The sequence below is a fragment of the Castor canadensis genome, chromosome 18 (genome assembly GCF_047511655.1).
Source record: "Castor canadensis chromosome 18, mCasCan1.hap1v2, whole genome shotgun sequence".
Lineage (NCBI taxonomy): Eukaryota > Metazoa > Chordata > Mammalia > Rodentia > Castoridae > Castor > Castor canadensis.
The window spans coordinates 40,923,627-40,943,077 of record NC_133403.1 but is presented as its reverse complement, the minus strand read 5'-3'; the positions used below and the strand labels follow the sequence as shown (position 1 = coordinate 40,943,077).

Below are 19,451 nucleotides of genomic sequence, written 5' to 3'. Positions count from 1 at the left end.
GACACCATTTTTTAAAAACACCTTTCATTCAAGACTGTATTTGCATGGCAATAAACAATGATTTCACGGGTTCTAAGGCTTCCCCCCGCCCCAATTCCTTCCTCTCTCCTTTCCCATGCCTCCTAAGTTGCTTAAAGGTGTCTATATCAATTTTTTTTTTTTTTGGAGGTATGGAGTTTGAACTCAGGGCTTGCTTGCTAGGCAGGCGCTCTACCACATGAACCAGTCTGCAAGCCAGTCTAAAGCAATTTTTAACACTACAAATCTTTTCAATCTGCAGTACCTGACTTAAAGCAAAGTTTAAATTGACCTAATTGATTCATTTCTCCCTTATGAGGAAGATGTTTCAATTGTTATTTCCTAGATGACATGTTGAGCATGGATTCACATTTTAAACTGGTTAGCAAAATTTTACTCACAGAATGTACAGCCAAAACAAGAACTCCCAGGCTCCCTGAATGGCTTTTCACTCACAGCAATGATAATGAGCATCTTAAACAGATTTGGGGGTCGCCCCCCTTTAACATCACCAAACACGTCTCTAAGTGTTCTTGGAAAAAGGTAAGCTTTACACATATGTATAATATTTTAGGACGCAATGTACTATCACTTCTTGAACCATTTCCCCACTGTTCATTTGTATCACTCACAATTTTTGGTATTATGGATAACATTGTAACAAACACCATCATCCATAAATTTTATGCAAGATTGATCATTACTTTAGGACAGTGTCTAAGAAGTGGCTTACCGGGTCAAACAGTACACATGGTTTTAAGGCTTTTAATGTACTTTACACTAAATAATCTCTGTAATAGCTTGAACAAATCCTACCAACACTGTTGGTAGACCACAAAGTGGACTTTGTTGGTAATAAAGAAGCAAATTCAACCATAAAATCTATTAGATTTATCACCCATCTTGAAACTATCACACCAACAAGGCATATTACTGGTAAGAAAGCTGAATTCAAACTTTTCTTAAAATTCACTCAGCTTTCTATCAGTAAGATAACCAGCAGAAATGCTTCCCACAAAAAAATCAAAAAGTGTTGTGACTTGGAGTGTTATCTCAGTGATGGAGCTCTTGCCTGATATGCACAAGGCCCGGGGTTCAATCCCCAGCACTGAGGAAAAAAGTCTATAGAGTTTTTCCAAAATAAAAAGTTAAAAAGAGAAAAAGTCAGTACCAAATGACCAAAAATTTTTATTTGACTAAATTCTGGTCCATGCATTAGCATGACGGTCTCCTTGTTTTACTAGACTTTGGCAATAAAAAACCAAGCAGCCTTGTACAGACAGTGAAAATGCCAAGGATGAGAGGAGTCTACAGGTTTACTGTAGGATAAATATATATCTCTAAAAGGCCCCTCTTCCTTTGGACATATCAACTCTCAGTTCAGATCATTAAAATACAAGTTTTCACTTCTTTACTTCTCCAAGGTCTTCAATGCTGTCGTCATCCACCTATAAGACACAAATAATTACAACTCATGAATCCAGTAAGAAAAAAGGAAGCAACTTGCTTCTTTGGGCACATGTGTCCCATGCACTTACCTCAGGCCATTTTTCCTGAATGACCTCAATGATGTCATCCGTAAAGTCCCCCTGAATGATGATTTCATCCTCTCCTGTTACTGAGGCACCACAGGAGAATTTCTGAGCAAAAAATCTTTGTGCTTCTTTAAGATCGATTTCTGTTTGTTTGTTTTTTAAAAAAGAAATGGCAAGACTATAATTGGAATTGTGCATCAATGATATATTTTCATTTTGAAATTTAATTTGCATTTTGAATTCAAAAAACAGACGGTGCTAACAGATTTCATACTGCTTTCAGAACAATAATTAAACCTGCCATAGGCGGAGCTCTTAATTCAGCATACATTTTCCAGGTCAAATAAAGGCTCAGTGCACAAGGGTAGCACCATTCACACCAGCTCTAGCACACAGAAAGACCAATGTACCACAGACTCAGCATGGAAGCTCATGGCTGTAATCCTGGCTACCTGGGAGACAGAAATAGGGAGGATCCTGGTACAAGGCCACATTGAGCAAAAAAAGTTCAAGAGACCCACTTTTCAACTAACAAAAGCTGGGTGATGCACCTGTCATCTTAGCTACATGTAAGCATTAATAGGATAAAAGCATAAATAGGATAGCATAGCTGGGTGCTGGTGGCTCATGCCTGTAATCCCAGCTACTTGGGAGGCTGAGATCAAGAGGACCGAGGTTCAAGGCCAGCCCGGGAAAATAGTGGAGAGACCCAAGCTCCAAAATAACCATAGTGAAATGGTCTGGGAGTGTCGCTTAGGTGGTAGAGCAGTTGCTTTGCAAATGTAAAGCCCTGAATTTAACCCCAGTCCCACCAAAAAAAAAAAAAAAAAAAGAGGGACAGCGGTCCAGGCCAGCCCAAGCATAAACACAAGACCCTAGCTCAAAAATAAAAGCAAAAATTTCTGGGGGCGTGGGTCAAGTGGTAGAACACCTGCCTAGCAAATGAAAATGAGAGGCCCCGAGTTCAAGTCCCAGTACCACCAAAACATACCCAAGCAGAATTCCTAACAGCCAGGAATGGTGGCCTATATCTATAATCCTAGTTACTCGGGAGCTACAGCAGGAGGATCAAGAGTTGGAGGCCAGCCTGGGTAACACAGCAATATTACGTCTCAAAAACAAATTAAAAAAACAAGCAGGAATCCCAGAAAAGTTACACTAGTATCTTCTACAGAAGAATCTTAATTTCTCCAAAATGTGATTCTGAAACTATTAGAAATACAAACCTCATCTAGTATCTTTTCAGCAAAAATCAGCCTGTGGGGGCTGGTGATGTGAGGTTGGGTATGTAGAGTACACAAGGCCCTAGGTTCAATCCCTCACACCAGGAGGTGATACTACATGACACCAGATAAACAAAGAGCAAGAAAAGAAAATATGGCTCATACAGTGTAAACCTACATAATTCTTGCATTGCAAAACAAGCAAACTTTAGCCTGAACTCACCAAAAGTTGCAAGGCCACACACTCTTGTCACATACTTCTTCTTTGCTCTGGGGATTTTGGCTATAGTAACCTTTTGTGGTACGGTCTTCTTTTTCTGTTTTATCTGACCCCTTCCACCTTTATTTATTAAGAAATAGCTTATATTAATTGTCTTATTTTTAACATCATTACAAAATACTGTCTTTCAATTTGTTCATTTTTAGAAGACTTAAGCTCCTTTTCTCTAATACAAAATCACATGCTGAATTCACCCACTGAATAAACATTTATTAAGTGTCTACCATATGCCCAACCCTGCTCTTAGGACTGAGGACACACAGATGAACATAGTCCCTGTCCTCCAGGGAGACAAAGAAAGTTAAATATGACAACTTAACAAACACTGCAATCAGATCCATGAATAAGGCACTACCATAGCTTTGCAGAGGAATGACTCAGTGTCCTTCCAGAGAACAGAAAAGGTTTCCTAGAGGAAGTGACATCTAAGATGAGTCCTGGTGAATGTCCAGATGAATGGAAAAGGTCTGGAGAGGTATAGGAAAGGACATTAGCCTGGATGTGGCAGCCATACTTGTAATCCCAACTACTTGGGAGCAGAGATCAGGAGAACTGAAGTTCCTGGCCAGTCTAGGCCAAAAAAAAAAAAAAAGTCAGCAAGACTCTATCTCAAAAACAAGCTGGGCATGGTGGTGAACAACTGGAGTCCCAGCCACTCAGGAGGATTAGAGGTTCATAATCTGAGGCCAGCCCCAGCAAAAAGCTTAAGAACCTATCTGAAAAATAACTAAAACAAAAAGGGCTGGGGGCATGGTTCAAGTGGAAGAGTGTATGGCTGGCAAGTGAGGTACTGATTTCAACTCCAATACCACTAAAAAGAAAAAAGAAAAGGCATTATATTTGATAACTACACTTGTCTTCATTGAAGAATGCTTATGGGAACGTAGCTCATTAAGCCAGAAGAGCAAAAGAATACACACCAGTCATTAAGGAACTAGAATGTTAAGCCCTTGATATTTGACTTTATATCATGGAGAAGGCACCGAAAGAGTGCAGGAATATGACCAGATTCATGGTTTATCAAGATGGCTCTATGTCCAGTGTGGAGGATACATCTGTGATGAGTAAGGGTGAAGGAACGGCTACTACTGTTCCTGCCTTAGCTTAGGCAGAAACCAATCCAAATATAAAACAAACATGGCAACAGTAAAAGAGCACAGATAAAGAGCAGAAGGGGAGAAAGAACAGTGTTTAAGACTGACTAAAGCACGCAGAAAGAGCGTAACAGGTTTTGGCTTATATGATGGGATAAACAGCACTGCCACTGCCAAAATGGGGAAAATGTAAAAAGTCAATTTGGGACTTAGTAAGTTTAATCTTACAAGTATTGTGTTTCTAGTGTTGGTGGGACCATGCATATTTCCAGCCTAGAGACACAGACAAGGTGCAGAGGAACGATGTGAGAATTATAGGTGTATTGTGTGGCAGAAATTAGAAATCTGACAGAGCCAGCGAAAACAGGCAGAACAAAAAGGTAAGATGATCTAGCACAGAATCCTGGGAAACATCCATTTTTAAGGGTCAGTGGAAAGAAAAATCTGCACAGAAAACTAAGGACGAGTGACAGGTGAACAAAGAAGAAAAATGCCATGAAAACCAGAGTAGCACACACTTTGGGAGAGGAGAGGGCTCAAATGCTTCTGTTACTTAGTGATTACAGATCCACTGATGACCTTCATTAGAACAGTTTCAGTGAGGTTAAAGTCAGGTGACAGACCAGATGAACAGTGAGTAACAGAACAGACGGGGGTAATGGGTCTACACATCTTTCTAAGAAGGGAAGGAAATGGTAAAATCAAAAACAGACAAGGGCTTTGGGGAAAGTTCTATTAAGGATGCAAAATCCCAGAAAAAAAGAAAAACAAAAAAAACCAAAACAACAAAAAAAGGATGCAAAATCCCCAAAATATTTATAAGCTAATTTTAGTAACAAGGATAAGCAATTAATGAAGATACAGGCAAGGATAGGTTCCAAAGCACGAGGAACTAGTTCTAGAAGGAGAAAGATAGAGGCTGGAAATGTGGTTCAAATGGTAGAGCACCTACTTTGCAAGTGCAAAGCCCTGAGTTTAAACCCCAGTCCCACCAAAAAAAAAAATAGGAGCGATAAAGGCTGAGAATGTAGCTGAGTGGTAGAGTGTCTCCCTAGTACTGGAAAAAAAAAAAAAAAAAAAAAGAAGGGGGAGAGAGATGAGTAATAGAACAGCTGTAAAAGAGTTTTCAATTTAGCTACCAGAAGTAATGAGAGGATAAATATTACATAAGTATCTTGGTTCCACATAAATAGAACACGTAGGAATTTTAGCTGTCTGGTTGTGTTTTACATATATACAGGGCAAATAAAAATGTTTTTTCTTTATTATAAAGCTTATTATAAATAAAGCAAAACCCATCATGATCCTGAGAATATGATTTTGTATCCCTCTCTATTTTACATATGTGGAATTACAGTAACAGGAAGTGTTTCTCACTTTGGGAATCCTCTTAAGTCCTTCTAGTTTCTAACAGAGGGAAGGCATATCTATATAAATCAAAACATGGATTTAGGGCTTACCTCTCTTTTGTTTTTTCTTTTCCTCTTCTTCTCCTACTGTTCCTTGACCTTCACTAATTCCAGCTTCTTGTTTGGGTGAATTTTCTAGATAGGAAAATGAAATCCAAGAGAATTTCATCTCATACTAATGTTAAAATACAAATCACCTCCAAGTAAGCTCATATACAACAAAAGCATTTTACTAACAAATGAGTATGACATTTGTAAAGCAAATGATTACATTACTACATTCCCATCCAAGTCTAATTCTAAAGTCATTATCCTAAGTGCTGAGGATTCTTATCCAAGGACAGATAGTGACTAAACAGCTACTATCCCCAAAGGCCTTATCAAGTATAGACATCTATGCTTGTGGCAGTAATCTGAAAGCTGAGCAGCACAGAATGGAGCAACATGGGACATATGGAGCAGGCCTGTTCCCAGCCCAGGTTCTCCCTTGTTCCTGCTACTGCCTTCATTTTTATCAATCTTAAAAGAGAAGCCATCGTTAGTCAAGTGCTGGTGGTTCACGCCTGTAATCCTAGCTACTCAGGAGGCAAAGATCAGGAGTATCACAGTTTGAAGCCAGCTTGGGCAAATAGTTTGTGAGACCCTAACTTGAAATACCGAACATATAAAGGACTGGTGGAGTGGCTCAAGGTGAAGGCCCTGAATTCAAGCCCCAATACCAGAGGGGGAAAAAGAAAAAGAGAGAGAAGCCATCAGTATGAGTGAACTGATGTCTCTTCCTCCAATCTGCCTCACTCCAGGCAATAGCAATTCCACTCTTCAAGCTGCTTATCTGTGTCACAATCTAACATATCAAAAACTTCTGTCAGCTCTACCTTCAGAATATATCATCTACCACTACCATTCTGGTCTAAGTCGTCATCGCCTCCTGACCAGAGCTCCCTACCTGCTCTCGCTGCTCAGAGCCTATGCCCACCCCCACTTTGAATTTATTCCAAACACGGCAGCAGAATGCTGCTGCTGGAACACTCTTCTGCTCAACTCCTCCAACAACTTATCTCAATCAAGAGTGAAAGTCAAGACTTGGTCTAAAGATGAGGTCCTCATCACCTCTCCAACTTCATATCCAACTTTTCTGCCTTCCTTTAATCAGCTCTAGACACAAAGGTCCCCTGGTTTTATTTTATGTGCTGGAGATCAAAGCAAGGATCTCCTGCTTGCTAGGGTAGCAATACTACCACTGAGCTAAATCCTGTTTTTTGGGGGGTGGGGTGAGATTGGGTTTGAACTCTGGGTTTTGCTCTTGCAAAGCAGGTGCTCTACCACTTAAGCCACATCTCCAGTCCATTTTGCTCTGGTTATTTTGGAGGTGGGGATCTCATGAACTACTTCCCTGGGCTGGCCTCCAACCTTGATCCTCTTGATATCAGCCACCCAAGTAGCTAGGATTATAAGCATGAGCCTCTGGTGCCCAGCTCCCTTGGTGTTTCTTGAATATACTAAGCTTCTGCCTCAAGGTCTTTGCACTGGCCATGTCCTCTGCCTGCAATGTTATATCCCTCAATTTGGAAATGACATCAAATATCATCAGTTCAGCAAAATCATCTGTCCACTACATAAAATTTCAAGTATATTCCCAACTATTCTTATATACCCTGTTCTTCCTTATCACTACCTGTACACCATGCTTTACTTGTTTTGTTCCCTGTCTAGGATGTAATTAACACAAGAGTAGGTCTTTTCTTTAACTGCTTTATCCCCAGAAGCTAAAATAGGTTCAGCACACAGAATGCCCATAATAAATGTGAATATGCATTTGCCCTTATCTTTCTATATCAGTTGATACTTAGATCTATCCTGTCTCAGAGAACTTAAGCAGTTTTCAAGTCAACAGAGATTAATGGAACTCTAATATCTTACTATAATAGAACTTTCATATCTTTAAAATAATACCATTCATGCATTTGTTTCAGTTACACAAATTTGATAAAAGAAAAAAAATTCAAAACAAAGTTCATACCTACAGTGAGTTTTGCAAACTCATTTGGAAAATTCTTCTCTAACCATTGTCTACATTTAGCAACATCAGGCATATATTCACAGTACTGTGAGAAAACAACAACAAATTGAGTCATAACAAGACATTGTCAACCAATACATTTTAGTTAAAAATCATTCCTTACTCTTAGTGTATAAATAATGATAAACTACTCTTGCCTGGTTTCTCATCCACAGGAAATCTGTATTCAAACAGGAAATGCCCCATAAAAAACTAGAAATCAAAAGATCACATGCCTCCTCACTGTAGCTATTTATTTCTTCTCTGTCAAACAGAGCCATGAAATAAAAGAGCTCATTTTCCTGACATTGTCCACACAGCCTGACTTAGAAAGTCTTACACATTATTTATATTGATCTTTCTTCTACTCAAGTGTGTAAGTATTGGCTTTGAAGCTACTCTTGCTTTATCAGCTGACTATACATGAATCCCATGCAAAAATCCAAAACATATAGCCAAGTGCAAAAAAAAGTACCCGTAGGGCTGGCGGAGTTGGTCAAGTGGTAGAGTGCCTGCTCAGCAAGCATGAAGCCCAGAGTTCAGTACCACCGAAAAAATAAAATTGAATTTTAAAAAAGGCATACGTATTAGTCAGGCATGGTGATGCATACTCATTTGAGTCCAGGAGTTTAAGGCCAGTCTAGGCAATACAGTGAGACTCTGTCTCAAGGCCATAAAAGTATTCTAGATCAAAGTTTCCTACAAAAGGTTGCCTTACTCTCAAATGACACAAAATGAAAAACAAAAAACAAAGTTCTTAGGTTAACTTTAAAATCAAGAATGACTTCAAGCCAGGTGCTAGTGGCTCACACCTGTAATCCTAACTACTCAGGAGGCAGAGATCAGGAGGATCGCAGTTAGAAGCCAACACAGGCAAACAGTTCACAAGACTCTTATCTTGAAAAAGCCTATCACAAAAAAGGGCTGGTGGAGTGGCTCAAGGTGTAAGCCCCAAGTTCAAACCCCAGTACCATAAAAAAAAAAAAAAAAAAAAAAAAAGAACCCAGAGTAACCTCAAATGCAGAAGTTAGAAAAGAGGGAAGGAAAAAAAAAGTAAAGGACTTACCTCTGTTGGTAATGAACAGACTGAGAAATGGAAAGAGAAAAAAAACATTTAAAATGTTAAATACATAAATATATACAGGGTTCATTACTTTTATATTTGACAAAATAATTCATCTCTAGTTTTTCCTCTAATTTTCCCTTCCTTTCCTTTTTTGACAGGGATTCACTATGCAGCCTAGGCTGGCCTCAAACTTGAGATTTTCATGCCTCAGCCTCCTGAGGGCTGGGAATACACATGTATACCATCACACCCAGCTTCCTCTAATTTTTCTGTACCACTTTTCAAATGCTACTCTGCAGGGTTGGGTTTTTTTTGTGATAAAAGGTACATGGTTACTTGGGTTTTTTTTGTGATAAAAGGTACATGGTTACTTGAGATGATACTCTCTTAAATTTTTGATCTAAAGACTTCAGTTGATGGACATCAAACCTTTAGTATGTTTTGGATTGGGGGTATTGCTCAAGTGGTAGAGAGTATGTCTAGCAAATGTGAGGCCTTGAGTTCAAACCCTAATACTCTCCCCTGTCCAAAAAAAAAAGTTTGTCTTCAGTTAGCTTTTTTGTGAGCTTCCAAAAGATAACTGTGTCTTAACTCATTTCTGTATATGGATCTCAATAACTGGCACAGACAGAGAAGCTTAAAACACTTTTCTAAATGAATTCAAACTGTTCTCTGCACACCTACTGAGATTCTAGCTGAGAGCTGGGGCCAGTCCTCTCTAATTTGCATTCTTCTCCTTTTGAAAAGGGGGAATGGCAGGATGAGGAAGGAACAATAAGGAACATGCCTGTGTCACAACCTCGTCTACTTTTCTCTTAAATATTCTGTAAGGATTTTCCCTAAGTACTCTAAAAATACTAAATGTCTATCAGCAATTACATTCAGCACAGTTTTAATAAGTGAATTTCTCCCCTCTCCCTTGTCTTCAAACTCCAAAAACTGCTTTGTCCTATTGATTCTATTGTTCCATTTCCTCAACCTTCTCTTCCTAATTTATGCCCAGCCCAGGCTGGTCTTCAGTGATCCTGAATCAGTCCCTCCTGGAACAGGTGCATGCCACCACACCTGACTACGAACTCAGTTAAACCCTCAGTAATTTTGTCTAATATCTTATTAGAATATGGCCTATAAGCGTGCCTCCCTCAATTGTTTTCTTTTTTTTTCCAGTAGGAAAAGAGTAGAAGTAGGAAAACTTGTTAAGGAAGATGGTGACAATCATTCAGGGAAGAGATAAAAGTCCTGGAATAGGGTGGTAGCACAGGAGATAAAACAAGTAGGAACAAGCAGGACTAGATGTGGAGAAGCCAAAAGTTCTGGTTAGTGTCCAAATGAAAAAGATTAGGGTGGAGGGTCCATTCTGAGATGCCAGTGAGCCATCTGAGCCGACAGCTGCCTAAGTATTAATGGAGAGGACAAGTGGTCTGACCTGTATAGATGGGAATGTTTTTAAGTGGAGGAACACAGAGGGGACAGGACAGCTTTCCACTATACCTGACCATTACTTCATAGGCTAAAATGAGAGCCAAGCATGGTGGCTCACATCTGTAATCCCACCTACACAGGAAGTGGAGATCAGAAGGATCCAGGTTCAAGGCCAGCCCAGGCAAAAAGTTAGCAAAACACCATCTCAATCAATACAAGCTAGGTGTGGTAGTGCAGGTCTGTCATCTCGACTATGCAAGAAGTGTACACAGGAGAACTGAGGCCCAGGCCAACTAAGACATAAACATGAGACCCTATCTCAAAAATAACTAAAGCAGAAAGGGCTGGGGGCTTGGCCCGAGTAGTACAGCACATACCCAGCAAACACAAGGCTCTGAATTCAACCCCAGGCACCAAAAAAAAAAAAAGCTAAAATGACATTTAAGTTACCATGCCCCAGAAGTGCAGCTCCAAAAACCAACTACAGCATAAGCACCTAATTTAGTATTTCCTGAATCCGATACTCACACCTGAGATGGCTAAGTTAACCCCAAGCACAGTTAAGACATTCACAGTATACCTACAAAAAGCTGGAGGTCACTGAGGGCAGGCAGGATGCAGTGAGTTTGGCACACTGGAATTTGTAATGTGATTCATTTGTGTAACCTCCTCCAGAAGCCCCCTCCCTCAACTTTTATCCTACTGTTAGATTCATCTTTATATAACTTGTCTGCTAAAAAACCTTCAGCAGCTTAAGTTATCTACAAATGAAGTCCTCAACAATTTGACCCCAAACCTCACTGTTACAATGTCCTGCCAATCTTCATAAATCCCACATTACAACCAAACTATCACACTTCCAACATCTTCTACTACATTCCCCATTACTTTCCTAACTCTCTTCCTTTGCCACTTGGACTGGCACGTGTGTCCTGTGCTGTTGTGCCTGCCTGAATGCTACCTTTCCTTCAAATCCCCATTCACCTGTGCTTATCTCTATGAAGTCTTTACTGATTCCCTACAACTGAGAGAAATGTCCCCTCCTTCAATGCCATCATTGTCCTAGACTGTGGTTAGTTTTGATTGTCAACTTTATTGGATTAAGAAATGTCTAGGAGATTAGTAAAGTGCACTTCTGGGGCTGTCTGTGAGGGTGTTTCCAGAGACATTAGATCATAAGGGCTCTGACCTACTGAATGGATTAATCCCTTGGAGGATTCAAAGGCATGACTTTGAGGTGGAGAAAGGTAGCCAGTGGAGCCTAATGGAGGTGGTAGGTCAAGGAACTACAGTACAGTCCTTGGGGACTATATATTTCCCTTTTCTCTGCCACCTGTCTACCATCGTTTAAGTTGCTTCACTCTGCTTCTTGACTACCATGATGTGAACTGCTCTGCTCCACAATGTCCTCCCCACCACGGTGGACTAAAAGTAAGTATCTCCTCCTTTAAATTGTTTCTACCAGGTATTCCAGTCACACCAACAAAAAGCTAACTACTATACAGATTTTTATTTGTCACTCTCTGCTGCCAATTTCACCTGAATCTTTCTTTCAGCGTTCACTAACATCTGCCTGGTGTAAATTACAACTAGGTGAAAGAAGGGCCCCTGCCAATTTACAATCCTCCCCAGAACTTAGCCCAGGACCCGATGCATCAGAAGTACTCAAGTCAATACTTTTGATAGTCTTGGTAAATTGTTGATTCACCAGGATTTAAACTTGGGTAGACTTCCGCACCTAAGTCTGAATTCCAAAGACAAAATGACTCCCAGAAATTACCCCACCACCTCTCTCCTGGTTTTTTACTATACTCTAAATCAGCATTATGCTCTAATCAGCAATTTCATCTCCCTCTCCCCTAAAGATAGCATATTAAATTTTGCTACCATATTGCTATGAATTCCTTTACTTTTCCTTATAACTTCTCCTTATCAGCATAATATAAAACCCATTTCCTTGAAAATTTCCATACTTCCCTCTGGACAAAGATCCATCTCCCTTCCTGATCCTCTAACTTATAGTTAGTCACTATGACTTAATTCAGCATTTAGTAATCTTTAAGCGTTTCTTATACACGTAGATCCTAAACAACTCAGGGAAGAACTGTCCCTTCCCTCATCCTGGTGCCCACAATATCATACAAGATAGGAAGGGGAATGAAAAGAAAGAATTGAAAAAGGTTAGGGACTGCTTGTCGAAGCAAAGTATCAGGGCAGGACATGACTCGAGTGGTGGAGTGCCGGCCTAACAAGCATGAAGCCCTGATCACAAGCAACCCCAGTACTACCCTCCCCCCTCAAAAAAATTACCAGTGGGCCAGTGGGATAGATTGAAGAGTGTCATTCTTCAAAAGCCATTTTAGAAGTAACACAGCAATTCTACAGCTACAGCATGGTTTTATTTCTTGTATCTTATCAACTCCATTTTTTTCTTTTACATTTTTATAGAGATACATCTCATGATTATGGCACATCAATGTGATTGGTATTGTTTTTTCCCTTTCTTAGTGAAATCTAAGGTAATAGTGCATTTCATAAAAATATGGAGTCTTCCATTTAATAAAACAGCATTTAGTGAACTAAGCTCTATGTTAGTTGTTGTGCCAGGTGCTTTACATGAATCATCAGACTTAAGACATAATCTTCCTCTTTATCTTAGACCTCTGCAAAAATCAAGTGACTTGCCCAGGGTCACACACCTGTCAAGTGCTGGAGTCAGGATGCAAACCCTGGGCTGTGACTCCAAAGGCAGTGAATTTAACTATATAAGACCAGGATCAGAACAAAACAGTTAACCCTACAAAAAGTTCCCCTGCCTACTCTCTTGCTGATGTTCTACTCACTAGCTTTAATAGTGATGAGTTGCTATAATATTTGTTTCTTTTTTCATTTTTGGTTTTTTGAGACAGCTTCTCACCCTGTAAACTAGGCTGGCCTCAAACTTCTCAATCCTTCCACCTTAGCCTTCTGAGTGCTGAGATTACAGGCATGTCTTACCACATCCAATTTAAGAGCTGCTACAATTTTTTAACTCAATGACATCATTTCTCCTTCTACAGTACTTAAATTCCAGATGAGGACTATATGATATGGTACTAACAGAATGTAAAGTCCATGAGAACAAGGACCTTTTTGATTTATTTACTACTCAGTCCCAGCACCTATAGCTAGGCACACAGTGAGTATTCAAAAGCATTGACCAAAAGCCAGGCATAGTGGTACATGCCTCTAATCCCAGCACTCAGAGGCTGAGGCTGAAGGATCAAGTTCAAGGCCACTCTGGCTACATAATGAGACCCTATCTCAAAAAAAAAAAAAAAAAAACAAAACCTGAAAGATAAATGTTTATTTGCCCCTTTACTGTCCTTTAGCTTCAAATTTTCCTGAAATTTTCTAAGATGCTAATAAAACAGTACATATGCAATTCATTAATATTTCCATATTGCAAATGAGTAAAAAAGCACTTGGGGGAAAAAATCTTGATTAATTCTACATCTACATCTATATATATATTATCATTCAAACTAACAGACTTTACCAAAACTGACTGTCCTACTACCCATCACTCCAACCTCATCTTCATCACTCCTTAATAGACACCCTCTCTATACTACATATTAATTCAAAGCTGCTCAATTTTGTGACATATATCAAGCTTTTTCTTACATAGCTGTTCACTTCCTTCTCTATCTTCACTATCCTTAAGAGTCAATGTCTTCCAAGAAGCCCTCCCACCAGACTACCAGGGTTCAGTGTGGTGGCACATGCCTGTGATCCACTCATGGGTGGCTGAGGCAGGAGGATCGTAAGTTTGAAGCCAGCCTGGGCCGGGAGGGAGGGAGGGACGAGGGAGGGAGGGAGAGAGGAAGGAAGGAAGGAAGAAAGGAAGGAAGGAATAGCTACAATTGCACATAATATCAAGCTGAAATAATCTATCTGCACAACTGGACTGTAAGCTCCTCCAGGCCAAGTAACAATACACAAATCACATAGTTGGGGAAATCTTATAAGCCATTCATCCTCCTCATCAATTAAGGATTCACCAAACCACAAAGACAGATGGGGCAAAAAAAAGCTTAAGTGGCCAAAACATCAAACTATTAACACTAGGCAAAAAAGCATAGTGAGTAAAAACCACTTTCCCCTCCAACACTTGCCTCCACAATACAGGACTCGAAGTGGGTAATCGGCATCTAACTTGGCACTGTTCCTCGGATCTCCTTTGCAATCAGCCCCACTGGATTCAGAAATGTCAGTAGCCATCTCACAAACCTGTAAGCAAAATAACAAATCTTCACGATTTTGGACCAAGACCCTGGAGAGGAACAGTACTGGGGTGCAGTCTTGCCTCCTTTCACTTCATTTCGCTCTACCCTAAAGCTGTTTCAATTCTCTGCTAAAGGAAGGATACAAGCTGCATTAGATTCATAAATGACCAATTCTAGGTTAATCTACGTACTCCGTGAGTCCATAGGGAAGCCAGTAGCAAATGGGCCGTAAAGGATTGAGGGGGGAGAGAAGAGGACGCTAGAAAAAAAGAGGAAGCAATGGGGGAAAATAGATGGGGTGGGTGACCTTCATGGAGACGGATCAAAAGGTCTAAGGGTGGGCTGGCGGAGTGGCTCAAGTGGTACAGCGCCTGCCTAGCAAGAGAGAGGCCCTGAGTTCAAACCCCAGTACAAAAAAAAAAAAAAAAGGTCTGAGGGGTGATCGAAGAGGGATGCAAACTGCAGTGAGAAGGTTACAAGGCAGCTGACCAAGAGGCCAGAGCAGCTTAGCAAGAGGGGGCGGGTCATCCGAGATGTGCAGAATGCAGGGTGTGGGGGCAGCGAGATGCCAAGGCAAGGGCACGGAGGAGTGAGGGAAGAGGATGGGAGCGGACAGGGTAACCAGATCCTGAGGATGAGCAACTAACATATGAGCAGAATCAGGAAGGGGGACAGAATGTAAGAGGGCAATCCCGGAGACACCACAGGGGGCCCATGTGGGCGGGGGTGGAGACGCTCGGCCCGGCCCCCTTCCTCCAGGCAGCACCTTAGCTTCCCCTACGCTAGCTACGAGCTTCTAGAAAGCAGAAGAAGCACAAGGGGTCGTTACCCAGGCGGTCGCACAGACCCCGCCGCCTCCACTCCCGCCAGCTGAAGCGACACATGCAACTCCTCTTCCCTGGCCAGGAGCGCCCAAAAGCCCGTCTACACCAAAAACCTTCCCGCGAGATAATAGGCCTTTATCGCGAGACTCAGGCCGTCGCTAGGCGGATGTCGCGAGAAAGCTGAGCTAGGGGGCGGGGCGAAGATACAGAGCATGCGCAGCTCGCTCTGTGGGCGGGGCCAAGCAGCTGGGAGGCGGGAAACCAATAGGAGGTGCTCGCTACCTGTAGAAGAGGTGGCGCGTTCCAGGTATGGTCGCGCAAGGGGACACAGCTGAGTCAGAAATGACTCCTTATTAATAACCTTGGGCAACATTGCCCCACAGTCTGGGGTACATCCTACGGTCCTGACTAACCTCCAGCCCATCGAATAATTCTCTCTTTTCCGGCAAGGTTGCAGCTGAATAATTCATTTGGTTTCATCTACACGTCATATCCTATGTTGGAGAATTTTTATTTTTTATTTTTTGCGATACTGGGGCTCAGCTCTTGGATTTTTTGAGACAGGAGTCTCGCTGTGTATCCCAGGATGGTCTAGAATTCATGAATTTCCTGCCTCTGTCTCCCAGTACTATAGGGGAATTATTCTTGAAAAGATCGTTTTAATACTATTTACATTTTTTCATCGCCCACAATGTCACCAGGCTAGCAATTGTTTTCATTAACTTTTTCGTGTTTATCTGTCCTTACATGTTGTACAGCACCTGCCTAGCAAGTGTGAGGCTCTGAGTTCAAACCCCAGTACCGCCAAAAAAAAACAAAAACAAAACTGTGTTCTAAATTAGAATTAATCTGTCTCATCTCAAGCCGAAACTGCTACACATGACCACACAAGGTGTGTCTTAGTCTTGTTTCCATCTACTTATTTTATTTTGGGAAAATTCCTTCATCTGCATACTCAACCTGAGTCTCATTTGTGAAGTGGGAATGATAACACTACAAGGCTTTCAGAGATAGGAGGAATAGGGCAGTGGTAACCAAAAATAGTGATTTGTAGATGGGAAAGTTGTTCTTTCCTATTTCATCTTATCCTCCACTCATACCCACCAAATCACCTCCTTCACTTGCCAACTTTATTCACCACCACTACTAACACCCCTTTAAATTTCTCTTTACAAGTTATTTTGTATGTGAACTAAGCCATCTGACCCAATCTTTGCCACCAGAGTTTCATCCAGCGTGGATGCTACTCTGACAACTTTCCTAAATCAGGAGTTCCCTCCATCACAAGAGAGACTTAATTCTACATTATCCTTGTGAAAGAAAACTATGTCTTGTGCCCACCAAGGCATGTTTGATTCCAGTAATTATGTATTTTATTTATTGATATTTGCCCCCTTATTATGGGCCAGGAAGCATGCTTGTCTGGAGGTGCAGTGTCCTGGTGAATTCATTCTAGAAGCTTTTTTTAGGCTTCTTCTTTATGCCCGGTAACATGATAGGCACTGCGAATACACAAGTGAACAAAAGGAAGTCCTCACTGTCAGTAAATTTTACAGTCTTAAATATGTTAGCTGACTTAGTGCACACAAACACCCTGTGAAGTAGGGATTATCTTCCCTAATTTCCAGATGGAGAAATCAAAGTTCAAAGGCAGAAATTAACTTAGTTCACATATGCTAAAGATCACACAGCAAGGGGTTGGGGATATAGCTCAGTAGTAGAGTGCTTGACAAGCAAGCTCAATGCCCTGGATTCACAAAGCAAATAGCATATTGTATTGATTTTAAGATGCACATTTTTAGCCAGTCATGGTGAATCATGCACTCAGGAGAGCTGGTAACTCTAGCACTCAGGAAGCTGAGGCAGGAGCATCAAGAGTTTGAGGCCAGCCTGGGCTACATAATGCAATGCTGTCTCAAAAATAAAAAGCACATTTTTCACATTTCATCATTTTTTTATTGTTTTATTATTCATAAGTGCATACAATGCTTGGGTCATTTCTCCCCCCTGCCCCCACCCCGTATCATTTCTTATATGGAGATGCATTTTCCAATGAAGTCTTAGCATTGTGTCAATTAAGTTTGCAGTGTTTTTCTTTCTTAGTGATGCATAAAATAATTGTGCATGTTACGATCGATGGCACTTTAGATGTAGAAGTGATGATGTGTACATAAGTAACCTCTACTGCCTGATACACCAATATCTTCAGTTTCATGCCTCAGCCTTTCCTGCTCCACTTTGTACAGCAGGGGGTGCTAACCCTGTAGACTCCTATCCCAGGCTTCCTTATTTTTTTCCCCTCTTCTGATCCACACACCCTATTCTACTCTCTCGAGCAGCATCTCTGGCACTAACTGGTTCTCCTGCTGCACTGTTAGGGGACATCAGCCCCTGGCTTCTAGAACACCATTCTCCCTGCATATAGCCTCTAGCTTAGGGGTTCTGATGCTTCCTGCAATTGCTTGTCTGTGTTACCTCACTACCTCTGTTTAAACTTTCAACAGTTCTATACCCCTCCTCCCCATACACACCTTCCTCTCCTCTGTGTAACCAATTCTCCTTTGCTTTCTGTACTTAGATGGGGGTTCCATTTTCTGGGTAGGCTATGTCTAACACAGCTGCCATTGAAACCCAGGTTTGCACTTCTCACAACCTTTCAGCTCTCAGGTCCTAAAAGGGGAGATGATGTATGAAGGCTACATTCCCGTGGTTTCTTAAAGGAAGCCACAGACTCTCTGAGAAGCAATGGAATTATTACATAGGATTCAGGAATGCACCTGGGCACCAAGCATTGTCACAAAATTGATTATATATCTTTCAGAAAGAAATATTACTATCTTGTATTAAGTCACAGGTTTCTTCCAGTAGAAGTCCATTAGTTGAATCTGATTGGCTGGCTTGAGTTCGTCCATTCCTAAACCAATTGATCAAGGTCCATCTTTGAAGCCGAGTTTGGAGAGTGGTGAGAGGATCTATCAAGGAAGAAAACAAGCATTACTACCAGAGGAAAGAGTGATGCTAAGATATCAAAATAACAGACATGCTCTATAGGCATCCTCATACTCAGATATGATAAAATTACTAAATATGCTAGTGCTCTTAACACATCAACTGGGTGCATAGATGAGGCAGACTCCTGTACTAACAGAATCCTATTTATTTAAGATAGTGTGTCTAGCTAAAGATACTCAATTTTCCAGCTTCTCTGGCAAATCAAAAATGGCCAGGAAGGTTCTGGTGGATGAAATACAAGTAGAAATCCCTGAGGAGGGAAAACCTTCTGTTAGAAAGATTTCAAAATGGGTAAAAATAAATATTGGCTATTCTGTTCTAGCATTCCCTTTACTGAATCCTTGTGTCTCCCATTCTTTGAGTTATTTTACAATTTTGTAATACATTGCAAATGGATCTTATCTGTAGAAATGCAAGGGCTGCAATCAATTAAGTCTCTAATGACATCAACTGGTTTTCCATCTATTTAGAAATTCATTTCACCATTCCTGATTACCTATGAATGTATGTATGTAAGTATAATTGCCTTTGTGTATATGGCTTTTCAATTTCTCTCCTTTGAACTGGTTTTAACATCTTTCTGAGTCTCTTATTAAATGAGTGAAATAAAATTTTGACATGTATTTATTTTATGGTTGGATGCATCGTGTTTTTATTCTTTTAAAATTTATAGGTTAGCCGGGTGCAGGTGGCTCACACCTGTAATCCTAGCTACTCAGGAGGCAGAGATCAGGAGGATCACGGTTCAAAGTCAGCCTGGGCAAACAGTTCCTTGAGACCCTGTCTCGAAAAACCCTTCACAAAAATAGGACTGTTGGAGTGGCTCAAGGTGAAGGCCCTGAGTTCAAGCCCCAGTACCACAAAAAAAAAAATTATAGTTTAACACTTGTCAAATCAAAGCGACAAGACCACATAAAAATAGCTTTGCCCTTTTGTTCTATGTCCTCATGGACACGAGGCAGGAGGCACAGCACCCTCTTGCAACCATAAGGGACCAGCCTGGGCACAGAGGGTTTTGGACTGAACATACATAAATGGTCTGGAATCCTGACAGTGTTATGGGTTCACCACATCAGCTCTTGACTTTCTCCATTCTGGGCTTCCTATTGTGAAAGACAAATGCCTTCCCCATCCGGAGTGTTTAACCCAATGTAGTAGGGCTTTCTCTTATACTGCAGAATGTATCCAAACTGATACTATCAGAAAGCCAAGTATTTCCTTTATAAGTAGGAAATCGGTGG

At 40.9% G+C, this 19,451-nt stretch overlaps 1 protein-coding gene across 1 annotated transcript; it reads right to left on the bottom strand.

Moving 5' to 3' along the window:
• Positions 1-1,186: 1,186 nt before the first annotated feature.
• On the bottom strand, positions 1,187-15,361 carry Denr (density regulated re-initiation and release factor). Its single transcript, XM_020159405.2, has 8 exons — positions 15,204-15,361; positions 14,264-14,378; positions 8,685-8,704; positions 7,580-7,664; positions 5,611-5,694; positions 3,000-3,116; positions 1,557-1,696; positions 1,187-1,466 (listed from the first exon to the last, which is right to left on the bottom strand). The coding sequence occupies exons 2-8, from the start codon at positions 14,367-14,369 to the stop codon at positions 1,422-1,424; spliced, it is 597 nt and encodes a 198-aa protein (XP_020014994.1). The 5' UTR covers positions 14,370-14,378; positions 15,204-15,361; the 3' UTR covers positions 1,187-1,421.
• Positions 15,362-19,451: the final 4,090 nt, after the last annotated feature.